General features: G+C 44.1%; 2 protein-coding genes across 2 annotated transcripts; one reads left to right on the top strand and one right to left on the bottom strand.

The window, feature by feature from the left end:
- Nucleotides 1–4595: 4595 nt before the first annotated feature.
- mief1 (mitochondrial elongation factor 1) lies at nt 4596–9127 on the top strand. The gene is made up of 5 exons (XM_080905995.1): nt 4596–4736; nt 4906–5059; nt 5144–5324; nt 5730–6001; nt 6088–9127. The coding sequence occupies exons 2-5, from the start codon at nt 4913–4915 to the stop codon at nt 6922–6924; spliced, it is 1437 nt and encodes a 478-aa protein (XP_080762121.1). The 5' UTR covers nt 4596–4736; nt 4906–4912; the 3' UTR covers nt 6925–9127.
- A 149-nt stretch (nt 9128–9276) lies between these two features.
- napsa (napsin A aspartic peptidase) lies at nt 9277–13491 on the bottom strand. The gene is made up of 9 exons (XM_080905996.1): nt 13295–13491; nt 12851–13004; nt 12347–12470; nt 11868–11986; nt 11520–11719; nt 11266–11388; nt 10663–10807; nt 10472–10570; nt 9277–10286 (listed from the first exon to the last, which is right to left on the bottom strand). The coding sequence occupies exons 1-9, from the start codon at nt 13360–13362 to the stop codon at nt 10125–10127; spliced, it is 1194 nt and encodes a 397-aa protein (XP_080762122.1). The 5' UTR covers nt 13363–13491; the 3' UTR covers nt 9277–10124.
- Nucleotides 13492–14819: the final 1328 nt, after the last annotated feature.

The following is a 14819-nucleotide window of genomic DNA, read 5'->3' on the forward strand; positions in this document are numbered from 1 at the left end:
GTGCTGTCTTTCAGTCCAGCTTTGTCCAGCCACTGGTAGGATTTCTGGATATCAGCCACCTCCTCTATCTGCCGGTGGTACATACCGTGCAGGGGCCTGTCCTTCCATGATGGTTCCTCGTCTCCCTCCTCTTTCTTGGGTTTCTGCTGCCTGAGGTATTCACTGAGCACTCGGTCAGTTGGGGCCATCTTCCCAATGTATTCTTGGATGTTCCTTGTCTCATCCTGGACTGTGGTGCTGACACTCACCAGTCCCCGGCCCCCTTCCTTCCGCTTAGCGTACAGCCTCAGGGTGCTGGACTTGGGGTGAAACCCTCCATGCATGGTCAGGAGCTTTCTTGTCTTTATGTCAGTGGCTTCTATCTCCTCCCTTGGCCAGCTTATTACCCCAGCAGGGTACCTGATCACGGGCAGGGCGTATGTGTTGATGGCCCGGATCTTGTTCTTACCATTCAGCTGACTCCTCAAGACTTGCCTGACCCTCTGCAGGTACTTGGTGGTTGCAGCCTTTCTAGCGGCCTCTTCATGGTTCCCATTTGCCTGCGGGATCCCCAGGTACTTGTAACTGTCCTCTATGTCTGCAATGTTGCCTTCTGGTAGTTCAATCCCCTCAGTTCTGACTACCTTCCCTCTCTTTGTTACCATCCGACTACACTTCTCCAGTCCGAACGACATTCCAATGTCATTGCTGTATAGCCTGGTAGTGTGGATCAGTGAATCGATGTCTCGTTCACTCTTGGCATACAGCTTGATGTCATCCATGTACAGGAGGTGGCTGACAACTGCTCCGTTCCGTAGTCGGTATCCGTAGCCAGTCTTGTTAATGATCTCACTGAGGGGGTTCAGGCCTATGCAGAACAGCAGTGGGGACAGAGCATCTCCTTGGTAGATCCCGCACTTGATGGTGACTTGTGCTATGGGCTTGGAGTTGGCCTCTAGTGTTGTACGCCACATCCCCATTGAGTTCCTGATGAAGGCTCTTAGGGTCCCATTGATCTTGTACAATTCTAGGCATTCCAGTATCCAGCTGTGGGGCATTGAGTCATAGGCCTTCTTGTAATCAATCCAGGCAGTGCACAGGTTGGTCAGTCTGGTCTTGCAGTCTCGGCTGATTGTTCTGTCTACCAGTAGCTGGTGTTTTACGCCTCTGGTATTCTTGCCAATTCCTTTCTGTGTCCCGCTCATGTATTGACCCATGTGCCTGTTCATCTTAGCCGATATGATGCCTGACAGGAGCTTCCATGTAGTACTGAGGCAGGTTATTGGTCGGTAGTTGGAGGGGACCGGTCCCTTCTTGGGGTCCTTGGGGATCAGGACCGTCCGGCCTTCAGTTAGCCATTCCGGGTGTCTCTCGTTAACTAGCAGCTGGTTCATTTGTGCTGCCAGACGCTCGTGGAGTGCAGTCAGCTTCTTCAGCCAGTAGGCGTGAACCATGTCGGGCCCTGGTGCTGTCCAACTCTTCATACTGGAGACCCTTTCTTGGATATCTGCCACTGTGATGGTTACTGGACCCTGTTCAGGGAGGTCGCTGTGGTCAGCCCTCAGATCCTCTAGCCACTGAGCATTGCCGTTATGGGTTGCATCCTTCTCCCATATGCTCTTCCAGTATTGCTCCGTCTCCAGCCTTGGTGGTGCTGTTCTCTTATTGTTCCCTTGCCACTGAGAGTACACCTTTGCTGGTTCTGTGGAGAACAGCTGGTTTATTCTCCTGCCTTCTATCTCTCTGGTGTACCTCCTCAAGCGGCTGGCCAAGGCTGTGAGTCTTTGCTTGGCAGTTTCCAAGGCCTCAGGTATGGACAGCTTGCTGTATTTCTTAGGCACCTTATTTGTCGCACCTTTCTGCAACTCCGTTAGTTGGCTAACCTCCCTCCGTGCTACTTTGATCTTGCCCTCTAGCCTCCTTCTCCATGGAGGGTACTGCCCCTTGTCGCTGTTCAACTTGTAGCCAAGCATCTCACTGATCACTGTTGCCGTATTGTAGATCAGCTTGTTAGTGTCGGTAATCGTGGTTGTAGGTATTGCCCGTAGTGCTGCATTAACATCATCTAGCAGACCTTCTGAGGGAACTTCACGTAATCTTGGTAACCGGCTACGCGGGATCCAGGTTTCAAGCTTGGCCATGATCCTATTTTTCAGGTCAGTTCCTCTCGCACTCAACGATCCTTCTCCTATCGCACTTGGGGCTATGTACCCAATCTCGGGTGGGGGTGATGATATCTCCCCCCTGACCTGGCGTCCTGACTCCTCCTTGCCGTAGCATTTGTGTTGTACCTCGTCAATCTCTAGCTGTGAGAGCAGTCCCTTCTTTCGAATGTTGGAACACTGAGCTACTAGTTGTTTCGCCGTCATTATATATATATATATATATATATATATATATATATATATATATATATATATATATATATATATATATACACACACATATATATAAATACAGAGACAATATAAATAAAATATACGAAGGGGATAAATAGAATAAATAGGAATAAAAATAAAAATACAAGTGAATTGCACATTTCAAGTATTGAGTCTATTGCACCGTTGACTATTTACAAAAGTATTGCACAAAAGGTATTGCACAGTGAGGTGAAGAGGCACTACAGCTTAGTTGTTCCCCCCTCCTTTGTCCTCCTGTTTCCCCTCCCTCTCCCCTCCAGGGAGGAGTTAAACAGTCTGATGGCGTGTGGGACAAAGGAGTTTTTAAGTCTGTTAGTTCTTGTCTTTGGGAGAATGTGTATGTATATATATATATATATATATATATATATATATATATATATATATATATATATATATATATATATATATATATATATATATATACATACTGTTCTCCACAATAGAGAAAAATTACAGAAAGTTCTTTCTTGATTGCATTAAAATTGAGTGCATCAGTTTTCATCTTTTAATATTAATTAAATGTTTATTTGTTTGTCAATTTTAATCCATCCTTCCAATAAAATTTATTAGAAAAAAGTGACACTTGGACAAAAAATTATGCTACATGCATTCACAATTTTAACATGAAACAGCAACCAATCCTCCAGACAGAATTCCAGAATCAGCAGTTTAGTATGAAAGAAAGAAAAGTATGAAAGAAAAAGTATATCTTTGGCTTAGATTTTTTAAAAATAGCCACAGCTGATGCTTGTCCAGGGTCTCTCTGGAGGGTAATTCCAGAGTTTTAGTGCAATGATAGCAAATGCATGAGCTCCATTTGAAATAAGCTTTAAATGCGGGATGCATATCCACCACATTTGCAGGCGCGAGACCATTTAAGGCTTGAAACACAAATAGTGCCAATTTATACCTGATTCTGTAACGTACAAAAAGCCTTCCAACACCGGAGTGATGTGAGCTCTCTTTTTTTGTCCCAGTCAGTAATGTGGCTGCAGCATTTTGGATAAGAAATGACTGACTAGCTCCGGTGTACAGTGCATTACATTACCCGTGTTTAGATACAACAGACATATATATAAAACCCTTTTCCAAATCAAGTTTAAGAAAAAGTTCTTTGTCTGGAGATTGCTGTTACCACAGCAAAATAGTGAAAACACAAAATTGAAAAACATCACCTTTTTGAACTTTAAGACCTCAGTACTACACAGGTATCAGCTATAACCTTATTTCAATATAGATTCATAGTATTAAATTTATTATTATTATTATTAAATAAATAAATTAAAAATAAATAAATGTTGTGTCTTTGTGATTTTAATAAATTAAAACTGAATTGAAATTAAGGCACAATTTCTTAAAAATATAATTCGACGGACAATGTTATTAATTCAAAATAAAAGCGTAAAAAAACACTAAAAACTGACCCGGATATACTGTATGAATAGCAGACTAGACTATTTGTTTCCGGTTTCCACTATCGAGTCTGACCCCCGGCTAGAGCAGAGGTCTGCTTCCCCCAGAAGACAAACTATCTTTGGTCCTTTTTTCCTGAGAAGTAGGTGGCTTAGATTTGTTTTGTTGTGTCTTTGTGTGGCTCGTTTATCCTCGCTCGCACAAACGTTTCAATGACCATATTTTGTCCATAAAGCTGGCTGAAAGTAAGGTCAGCGCTTGCTTCGGCAGCTAGTTAGCGTGTTGTGCTACAAAGAGATGTGACTTGATCCAGCCATTTTCTAAAGACTAGTGAGCCTCGGTATGTAACACGGCAACGCTTTCTTTTCGCTGATGAAACGATCCCATAACATGTGCCAGAAAACAGACTGCGAGCTTTAGTGTTTGCTTGGTTAGGTTTACACAGAGGCTAACGTGGCAGTCTGAGCTGACGCTGCAGCTGTGTTTTTACAGCGTGTGGCATGTTTGGTTTTCCACTTTAAAGGTTGGATTTTTACACGGATGAAGCCATTTCTAACTATCACTTCAGTCCTCTAATCATCTACCCTGTGCTCACCCTTTGCACAGGAGCAAGGGTATCCCCCTCCTCTCCATGTGTGATCCCTGATGGGCAGCTGGTCTCGCAGTGCGGTGCTGGAGCTCTACAGGGCGCTGCTCCGGGCAGGCCGACACCTTCAGTACACAGACCGGAATTACTATCGCCGCGCCGTGGCTCGCGAGTTTCGCCGCTGCCAGGCACTGACGGTCCCAGAAGATAAGGAGGAGGCCCTGAAAAGGGGCCGGTTCTTTCTCAGCAGCCGACTGGGTGGGCTTATGTAGGAGGAAGGGGATCAGGGGCCATCAGGTGGTGGGTTAAAGGTTGTCCGAAGGTACATCTTCCAGGTGGGTTTACACGTAAAACGTCAGGAGTAAACAGACATTCTTTGTAATGGTTTAGTTTGTAGGAAGTGATGTAAACAAGATCACATGGTGATGAGCTATCCACTGATTTCTTGGCTCTTCCCACCCTAGGCATCCTGACTCCACTTCTTTTTCTTTTTTTTTTTCCCAGTGCCAGGATGGCGGGGGTGAACGGAGACCGAAAAGGAAAGAAGGATGATAATGGGATTGGAACAGCTATTGACTTCATGCTTTCAAATGCCAAACTTGTGCTGGGGGTGGGAGGGGCAGCCATGCTTGGCATTGCAACACTAGCCGTCAAAAGAGTGAGTACTATCATGAAAAGTGTGTGTGTGTGTGTGGTGCGGGGGTGGACTAACTAATACCAATACAATGAATTTTATGTGCAGATGTATGATCGTGCCATAAGTGCTCCCACCAGCCCCACAAAGATGGAGCAGACAGGAAAGAGAAGCTGGGAGGAGCCTGCCTGGATGGGGTCGTCCCCGAGGGTTTTAAACCATGACATGAAGTCCACAGTTAGCAGGTCACTGCAGTCTCTGCCCACTTCTTCACATGCTTTTGAACCAGGTGAGGGGAAGCAAATTGTCCTTTAATTTATAACTTATATATGAGGTAGACTATCGGCCAGCTCTCATCTTTTTTTAAATGTTTTTGTATAATCTGCTGACAGACAGCCTGTTTGGAGGATTCTTGCTCTTCCTTTACAGTGGGTGCTGGCTCGTTTAAGTTTAGATACCCAGCTGTTTTATACTAATCTTTAATTGTAATGTTATAGAAACTGTAGAAGCCCCTTCAGTTAGTCTTCGTAGATTTAGTTCTGTCATATTAGAATATTTAGGGAACATAACCGTGCCACTCCCATCCTATTACACTTTTACCCATCGCTTCCTCCTGAAAGCGCAGATGAGGAAATCTCACAAAATCCTGCTGCACTTATTAAAACAATGCATCTGTAACTTGTTTTCTTCCCAGACTGTCTGCGAAGGGCTGTGGGTCGAGCTGCTGTGGGAAGAAGCGATGCCACCCGGTCGGATATGATGCGGGCCCGGATGCGTCTGTCTTTGCAAGAACACCTGTGGGAATTCTACCAAAATAATGTCAACATCCCTGCTGAGGAGCAGGCCATGGCCAGGAGGGCGGCGCTGGACATCTGCGCTGAGCTCAGAGTGTTTCTTCATGCCAAACTGCCTGACATGCCGCTCAGAGAGATGTACCTCAGTGGCAGTCTGTACGATGACCTTCAGGTAAGAGCGCTTATTTTTGGGATTGTTTTTTTCATAATGACACATTCATTTAATTGGAAACCATTCTCCCCTGTTCTGCCTCCAAGGTTGTAACAGCCGACCACGCCCAGCTCATGGTGCCTCTTGTCTTGGAGAAGAATCTGTGGTCGTCCATCCCCGGAGAGGACACGATCATGAATGTCCCAGGTTTCTGGCTTGTCCGTAGGGAGAATTTGGAATATTTCCCTCGGAGCAGCAGCTATTGGGACCGATGCATGGTCGGAGGTTATCTCTCCCCGAAATCAGTGCTTGAAGTCTTTGAGAAGCTTGTTGCAGGTTCTATTAACTGGCCAGCTATAGGGAGTGTCCTCGACTATATCATCCGTCCTGTGGTTCCCGCCGAAACGCTGACTCTGGAGGTACAGTACGAGACGGACAGGAAGCTGTATGTGGACTTCTTGCCTTTGCTCGTGATGGAGGATGGAACCTCACTGATTGCCAAACCGCACCGGTTTGCTGCAGAGCGCCACGAAAACCTGTGGCGGCAGAGCTTCCGCGTGGCCGAGACCGCGCGGCTCAGGGCACTAGATCAGGAGGATGGCGGCTGCCGCTGCACCTGCCTCAAAGTGGCGAAGGCTGTGTGCAAGCTCAACCCTGCCCTTCACAAGCTCAACTCCAGCCAGCTCACTAATACCATCCTGTTGCTCAGTGAAAAAGAAGGTGACTGGACTCAGGAAGCGCTGGCCGACCGCTTCCTTCAGCTGCTACGAGCGCTAGTGGGGCACTTGGAGGCTGGGAAGCTGCCGTGTGCCCTTAGCCCTAAAGTGAACTTGTTTTGTGAGCTGACTGATCAAGAAGTGGACGAGCTAGGGTATACCCTCTACTGTGCGCTGTCTGATCCCGGGGGACTGCTGAGAACTGCAGCACAGCCACCACACCTCTGAATGGTAACGCTGAGCTGTGACGAGGTTGAGGGAATAAAAACATGTGCATGGAATAATCCTCTCTTGTGCAACACATGCTCTCTTGATTAGTCATGGCCTCCTCTACATGCAGAGGCCCGTACACACAGTAGCAGTTACTCAAATGTTGGGGATATGTTAACATTAAAGACGTATCGTTGTGATCCAAATATTATTTTGATCTCAGAGAACAGAGGTGGTTTTTTGGTGCTGATGGCTCTCACTAAGGCCATTGTGTTAATGAAGTTAAGAATGGATGCACCATTATGGTCGAGTGTTGAGTTCCTGCAGAAGACTTGAAATGTGTTACACTTGAAGTCCAGTGTTTTAGGAATACAGACGTGTCCGATGCAGGTCAGGGTTACATGAACCGATTGCTAACTCAGTTTTTGGGATTTGATTCAAAGAACAGAGTGTAATGCTGCGTGTGTGTATGCCAACTCAAAAGTTAATAAATCGTTAATCATCCTGAATGACATCTGCGAGGAATCTTCATTAATACAGTGGCTGCTTTTTATTGTATGCTTTACGTTACCTCGGGTATGTGAAAACAGTCATTAAGTGTGTGTTTGGAACGTCTGCTGTTTGCATGTGTTAATATGGAACAGGTTTAAATACAGAGTTGTATGTCCATGTCTTGCTCCACACCGTTCAACCAAGGTAACTGATTTAAAGTTTACTATAAATAGAAAGAGGACATTTCTGGGTAGTCGCTGGTTGATGAAATTCCCCAAAAGGAGAAGTAAAAAAGAGGATTCATGTGATGATTGAATACAAAGTTGCTCTTTGTTTGCTTTTGCTCATCTCCAGACTCATGTTTGCTGCTTTAATCCACAGGTCTGATATGCTTTAATCCTAATTTTGTTCATTTTCTCTCATTACTAGTGTCCTGCTGTAAATTTGGAACAACGTTAGGCATTCAGGAGGACTGAAAGCGCTGTATCTCTTGGCCTTTGCTTTAATTTCCTGCTATTGCTCTAAACTATATCCAGTATGTGTTGCATTCACTTGCTCCATCTGGGCCTCCGTGTCTTTAGTAGCAGGATGGTTCTTTTGTGTTGGCAGTTTTTCCGCCGTTGTCCTCGTGCAATTTGAGAGTTAAAGAACAACAAACATGGTTTTAACCCGCAGGGGGTTTTGTTTGTCCTTTTGGTGTATTAGTCTCAGTATTAACTGAAGCCTCAGATCACAGTCAGAGTAGAGCCTGTTGTCTTTGTGTGCTTGCATATAAACCCTGATTAACTTGTCGGTGCCAGTCTGTTGTGTAAGTTGCCAGACACAGATTAGAGCAGCGCAAGTCCACATCAAGCAGGTCAAGAGGACGACTACTGTTTATCAGTACTGCCGCTGTGACACATAACAGATCTGTGTGCCTGTCAGATCGTCCTATATTTGACTAGATTACAGGTGCTAATGTTTTGGCTCATGATCTGATGCACAGGGATCTACCCATAGATCTTCAGTTATGTAACAGCAGCTGTAATAGCCAGGGTTTCTAAAGTGAAATTATTCTATCAGTTCATGGTCAGGTGACCGGTAGAGTAACTATTATAGCTGCCTCACTGACAAGTAGTCTCAAAAACAGTATTCAAAATATGTCATCCAAATAATCACATGACCGCTGTCTGCTGTCACTTTTAGCCTTAGAGTGAAGAAAATGCAGTGATATGGAGTAAGTGTCCCCTCAGTCCCCATCCCACTATTTGTATTGTGTACATAATGGAGGGGTCGTTTATAGTTCCGTTATGCGTCGAGTTAATAACCACTTGTGATGATGATGATGATAACAGTAACGGGGGGGGGAAATAAATATTTTTGTATTTATTGTACATTTGTAACCAAAAAGAGCGTCATATTTATTTGCACTGATGCAGGTTCAACATGTAATGTACTCCTTGTTGTGCTTCATTAAGTGCTTTGATCTGGATGTGTGGACAAAAAAATGACTACAGTAGATCTTCTTTCTCTGCAAATTAAGTGTCTTCCTTTGCTGACCTAGTTTATGCTATAAACAACTAGGGGAGTCACTGTGCCACATTTGTAATGTTGTAAACAAAACCCAAAGTAGATCACTACCTCTACCTTGTGGAGTGCATATTAGCCATAAACCATGTTGCATGCTATGTACTTTTCCCAGCTGTTTTTTTTTTGTTTTGTTTTGTTTTTTTCCCCCCCAAGCTGAACATTGAACAGTGCAGCTCTTTGTATACTACATTAAAAATGAAAATGACATTCTGCACCCTGTTGTTTTTGACTTAAAGCATATTGTGGTTCCACACTGATGGGTTACAACTAATAAACATGTCTCCCAAAAAAAGTGACAAAATATTTATTTATTTTAAAGTTTTATTTTGTCAAAAGTCAGTAATCAAATTCAAAAATGCATGTTACACAAATCCTCATATACACTGTATGGACAACAGCAGTGGGCCCCACCTTAAAGCATGGTGCTGTAATAGGATGGCTACCATTGCAACAAGGCAGCCTGGGGAATTCTTTCCTCCTAAATATTCTACAATCAGTTATAAGCGGTATTGCAAAGTGGAAATGTTTAGATACCTCAGAAAACAAGCCACAAAGAGTCAAACCATATAAAATTATAGGATGGGGTCACTGACAGCATTAAAGTTGCCATTGCTCTCCTGGCTCCGTAACTGTAGAGGTCCAAACCTCTGCTGGCGTTAACATGGGCACCAAAATTGTATGTTGGGAGCTTCATGGCATGGATTTCCAGCCGCTCCTGCAGGAGTAATGTGTAGGTAGCCCAGTACTTTTGTTCATATTATTGTGCTTTTTGTGTACAAAAGGTGTCGCACACTTCAAATCACACAAATTTAAACCATCCAAAGACATTGAAATGCACAGGTTTGCATAGTATTCTATAAAATATATGTTAAAGCTAAAAAAATCAAAAGTATTTAAACAGAGAAGTGTAAAAAATGGGTTGTAGTAGTCCCTTTGTTCACATCACTCCTTTGATTTGTGGTCATTAATGTAGCGTCCCTATTAGCTCACTGCAAATCATTTGGTGATAAATGAAAACCTCGTTTCTGCATGCAAATGTCAGATATCTCTGCAAATCAAATAAAGCAAGACTGTCGATGAAACTTTGCATTGCGGGACTTTTAAAGTGAAATTACTGTTAAAAAGGAGAAGTGCAGTATATCTTAAACTTTCATTGTCTACTTGGTAGGGGCGAACCCCACGCGATCAGCATTCCTGTCGAACACTGTGTAGTACTTCCCAATGAATACATCTCCCAGGATCCAGAGGGGTCCTGCAGGAGGTGGGATATCCATGGCCATAAAGCCTGACAGACAGATAGTCACACCCAGCTGAGACTCCTGCAAACAAGGGGAAAGATTTTACTCCTTACCCTCAGCAATCATCATCTTTGACCTCACTACCACTAAAGGACATGTGACAACTGATGATTGTTTCTTACAGTTTTTGGGCAATAATTACAAAAACTGTCATTAGATTTTATTATGACTTAAAAACACCACTTCTTATTGGTTTAAGTCAATACCTTCACGACATAATCCTCTCCGGTCAAGTTGAACGTCTTTCCTCCAATGTCGAAAGAGATAACGGGGAGAGTTGGAATCTTATTACACTCGATCAAGGCCTGAAGGGGACAGAAAATGTATGTCAAAATTAAGTTAAAAATCAAGGTGGAAAGATGCAGTGGGTGGCTTGTAATTACACACTCATCTTTACCTCTCCCATGAGCAGGGGGATCGCTCCAATGGCTTTCTGCAGTGCCTTGACTTCCTCCTTAGGACCCGTAATTAGGGACGTCCCTGTGTCAACGATAGCCTGGCAACCGGCTTTGCAAAGAGTCAGCTGGTTGCCAACATCAACTCTGTGGGGACGGTAAGAAGGAACCAGCATGGTGGGACCAAGAAAGAAGGGGCATGAGCTTATGTTCACTATCTGCTGTTCACCACACATTTAAACCCAACTTTCATCCGCCTACACATCCAACTGGCAAATCTCACATATGTCACACTGCTTATACTGCTTTAACTTACGCACAGCTGCTGCCCCTCTGCAAACTGTGTTGCTACCCACCTGCACCCTTCTATTCCCTATACCCTTAATGCATTTAATGTGCTCAGATCCACACTATGGAAACATATATTTCTGTAGGCAGAAATAATAACAATCTAACCTAATCTAATCTGAAATGTTTTTTTCCTGCATGCACGCTCACTTTGACGTCACGGATAGTATCCATGACAAACAGGGAACAGAAAGTCTGTCATGTGTCATGTGGACTATTCAACTTTTAAGAACAAAGCCACTCAGGTTCCTTCTCACCTGTTCATCCCGATCTGCCAGTAGGCCTTTCGTGTCACATTAACATAGTGCAGGTCTCCAGTGTAGTACTGCGGGTCTGTCCCTCCCAGCGTCAGCTCCCCTCCTACTTCTGCGGTCGGGTCTCTGGTGGAAGGTAAAAGTAAAAAGAAGCCATCGTGTTAGCAAAAAACACCAAACACATTTTCACAGCTGACTTCTCCACACAGTTTAAATAATACAGCAGTGTAAGGCTAAACTGTCAATTGCATACCAACCTGCTAATGTAGAAAGAGAAAATGTTCTGGGGGAGTAGCTTGGCAGCCATGGCCGTGTCAAACACCGGCATGACATCAGCTACAGATATTGAGGGGTAGCCCATGCCCAGCACCCCATCGAATCGCGCAAGGGCAAACGTGATCCCGGGCTGCTTCACCGCTTCTCCAAACTGCTGCCCAGGCACAGACAGACCTGCAACCTGCAATCCATGCCAAAGGAATAAGAGGGAATGGTTAATACACAATAAATGCTTCGAAGGAATGCCAGGAATGGTGTGATCACCAAAACTGAGAAATGCAGTCAAACAAAGAGCTTAGTGATAGTGACTGAGTGTTTCTCAAACTCACAGTGACAGTGTCCCCACTGATGAAGCCAGACAAGCTGCCCCTGCCATACTGGATGGAGAACTCTGTGCCATTCTTGACATATGTGCTCGACTTCTTTGAGTTGTAGCGGTGATGAAACCCTGATAAGAGAAAACCATCAATCATACTTAAAATTCATGGATTTGTTGGACTTCATACTCCTGCATACATGGGGAGCTGCCCAGTGAGCTGCTCCCAGGCCCCTGAGGGGCCCCTGCCATTATCCACCACATATGCTGTCAAATCTAAATGAGGATGTGGTTCCAATAAGTCAATAGCACTCTGTCTCTGACTGTTGAGTGCTATGTAAAAACCACAGTGTATTTTCATAAAATCTTGTGGAAAGGTGGTGCACAGGGCAGAGAAAGAACCCATCAAACTTTGGCATTAAAGTTACTAAAAGCTTTTGAATCTGAAGTCCTTTTTTCAAAAATGACAAATAAATAAATATTCAAACTCACAGCAGGCAATATCCAACACGGAGCAGTGAATGGAGGGGACCCACAGGTTGGAGGAGCCAGTGTCAAACAGCACAGTGAAGTTCTGTGGTGGGGTGCCAATACTTATAATCCCATAGTACTGAGACTAAGGAGACAAAACCGGGAAACAATGCAGTACCGACAAAGTTAAGCAGGATCGTGCAGGAGTTACTGCCAATATAACAGTTTGTCTTTCAGCTGTACTAGTTCTCAGCACAAAATTAATCTTAGCATTAATCTCAGACTTTTTTTTCCATCCCCCAAGTTATTTCAAATACAGGGCAAAGAAGAAAAGGGTGGGAAAACATGTGTTATCACAGGTGCTTAAGTCTAATATTTACTTAATTTAAAATCTCTCTCTCACAGGTTAAAATATGCGATTGACCCTTGAATAAGACCTGCACACTAACATTAGGTGTATTTACGTTCATGCATGAACTGTTAATTTGTAACTTTTAACTGAAGTGTCCTGCAGGTGATACATACATCCAAGAAGTTGGTCAGCCTTTCCACGGGCAGCTGTGGGGATGGAGCGCTGTCCGGTGATCCGGTGCTCTTCGCCAAAGCCCGCAGCTCATCCACGGACAACCCATTATCGCTCATCAGGCGGCGCAGGCTCCTTGTTTTATAAAGAGGAACTCTGCCATAACAAAACGAGATTTAATTAAAGGATGCGCGCGCGAGTTACGCGCGCAAAGATGCAGCTTCCTGGTGCTGTCCACACGGAAACCCTTCTCACACTGAAGCCTCTCAAGTGGACAAAACTGGCAGTAAATAATATTTTTAAGTACACCTGCGACAGGTGCTGCCTCAGACCGGAAAGGACAACAGCACGCGAGCATTCATGAATCCTTATTTAAAGTCAGAGGGACGGATAGCAATAGTAGCACGCGCAAGTTACATCACTACTGGCAGATAAATGTTATTTACCTCAGGATGGCGGTGCATTGTGCTAGCAGCAGCACCCCGGCCACACAAAATATCTGCAGTCGACTCATTTCTGACCTCCAGAGTAAAAGTCCACTTAATTTCCGAGACTAATGGACGCAGAAACGCGGAACCGTCTACTTCAACTGACGCACTAAAGCTGAGTGAAAGTACTTCGATAACATCCGCTCTCACTCGGCTTTGTCCGCTCTGCGGCTCCGCGGTTGGAGGGCAATAATGAAAAGGAAGCTGCCATTGGTTGAAGAGTGCGGCCGTCACTCAGAGCTACAAACAGGCGCACTAGGTGTGTGACGGGTCACGAGTTCTACTCTGCTCACTGCGCATTGCACAGATGTGTTAAAATAATGGAAAACGTCCCACAAAAAGCTCGGTGAATAATCTGTAAACATGCAGTTTGTTACTGGCTGTTGGTGAAAGGCTACTTTTGATGAGGCTCCTCAAACACAGACCTGACTAAATAGAGTTAGAGAGATGTGTGTGTCAATTGAGTTTCAAAAACATGGGCTCCTGCTGCAGTTTCATCTTTGGTAAAGGCACTGGTGTTTATAAGATAGTTGGTTTTTATAAATGCTTGACATGGCGAGTAGTATTCAGCCTGTGGTTTTTGATAAAATAGGGAAGTAACCAAGCCACGAGGACTCGATTTTTTTTCTTCTGCTGCTTTTAGAAAGTCATTCCACAGTGTCCAAATGACTGACCGCTGCTTTTAGAAGCTCACCATTTAAAGTCCTACTCAAATATGAATATGCACACTTTTGGCTTGTTTTCACTTAGGACTGTTACCTCACAGTTGAAATTGTTGGTTGGATACACTGTTTTAGGTATGTTCAAATATATTAAACATCCATGTAATTATTGGAGTAAAAGGGTAGCATTATTAGACACTTATCCCTACTGTTTATATAGGCAGGGATGTGATGATGTGTGGTGCCCAACAGCACGTCATATGACAGATAATTATATAACAAAATGGAAGTAGCTGTAATCTGTGATCTAAACCCGAGTCCTAAGGTGAACAGTCCAAAAACCAGTGGAGGCTGGGAAATGTGCAGGAGACAAAGAGACCTCATCCAGAGACAACTCAATATAAAAAGGGAAACACAGAACACCAACCACTTTATTAGGTACACCTCACTAGTATCAGTTTGGACCCCCTTTTGCGTTAACTTAATTTTTCATGCATTCAACAAGGTGCTGGAAACCTTCCTCAGAGATTCTGGTCTATATTAACATGACAGCATCACACAGTTGCTGCAGATTTACCAGCTGTATGTCCGTGATGTGAATTTCCCATTCCACTATAAACCAAAGATGTGCTATTGGATTAATATCTAGTGACAGCTGAGGCCATTTAAGTACAGTGAATTCATTGTCATGTTCAAGAAACCAGTTTGTGATGATTTGATTTGAGCTTCATGACAGATATTCAGCTGGAAACAGACATCAGATGATCGATACACTGTGTTGAAGAAGGGATGGACATGGTCAGCACACTACTCAGGCTGTT

Source organism: Rhamphochromis sp. 'chilingali' (genome assembly GCF_963969265.1).
Source record: "Rhamphochromis sp. 'chilingali' genome assembly, chromosome: 15".
Taxonomy (NCBI): Eukaryota; Metazoa; Chordata; class Actinopteri; order Cichliformes; family Cichlidae; genus Rhamphochromis; species Rhamphochromis sp. 'chilingali'.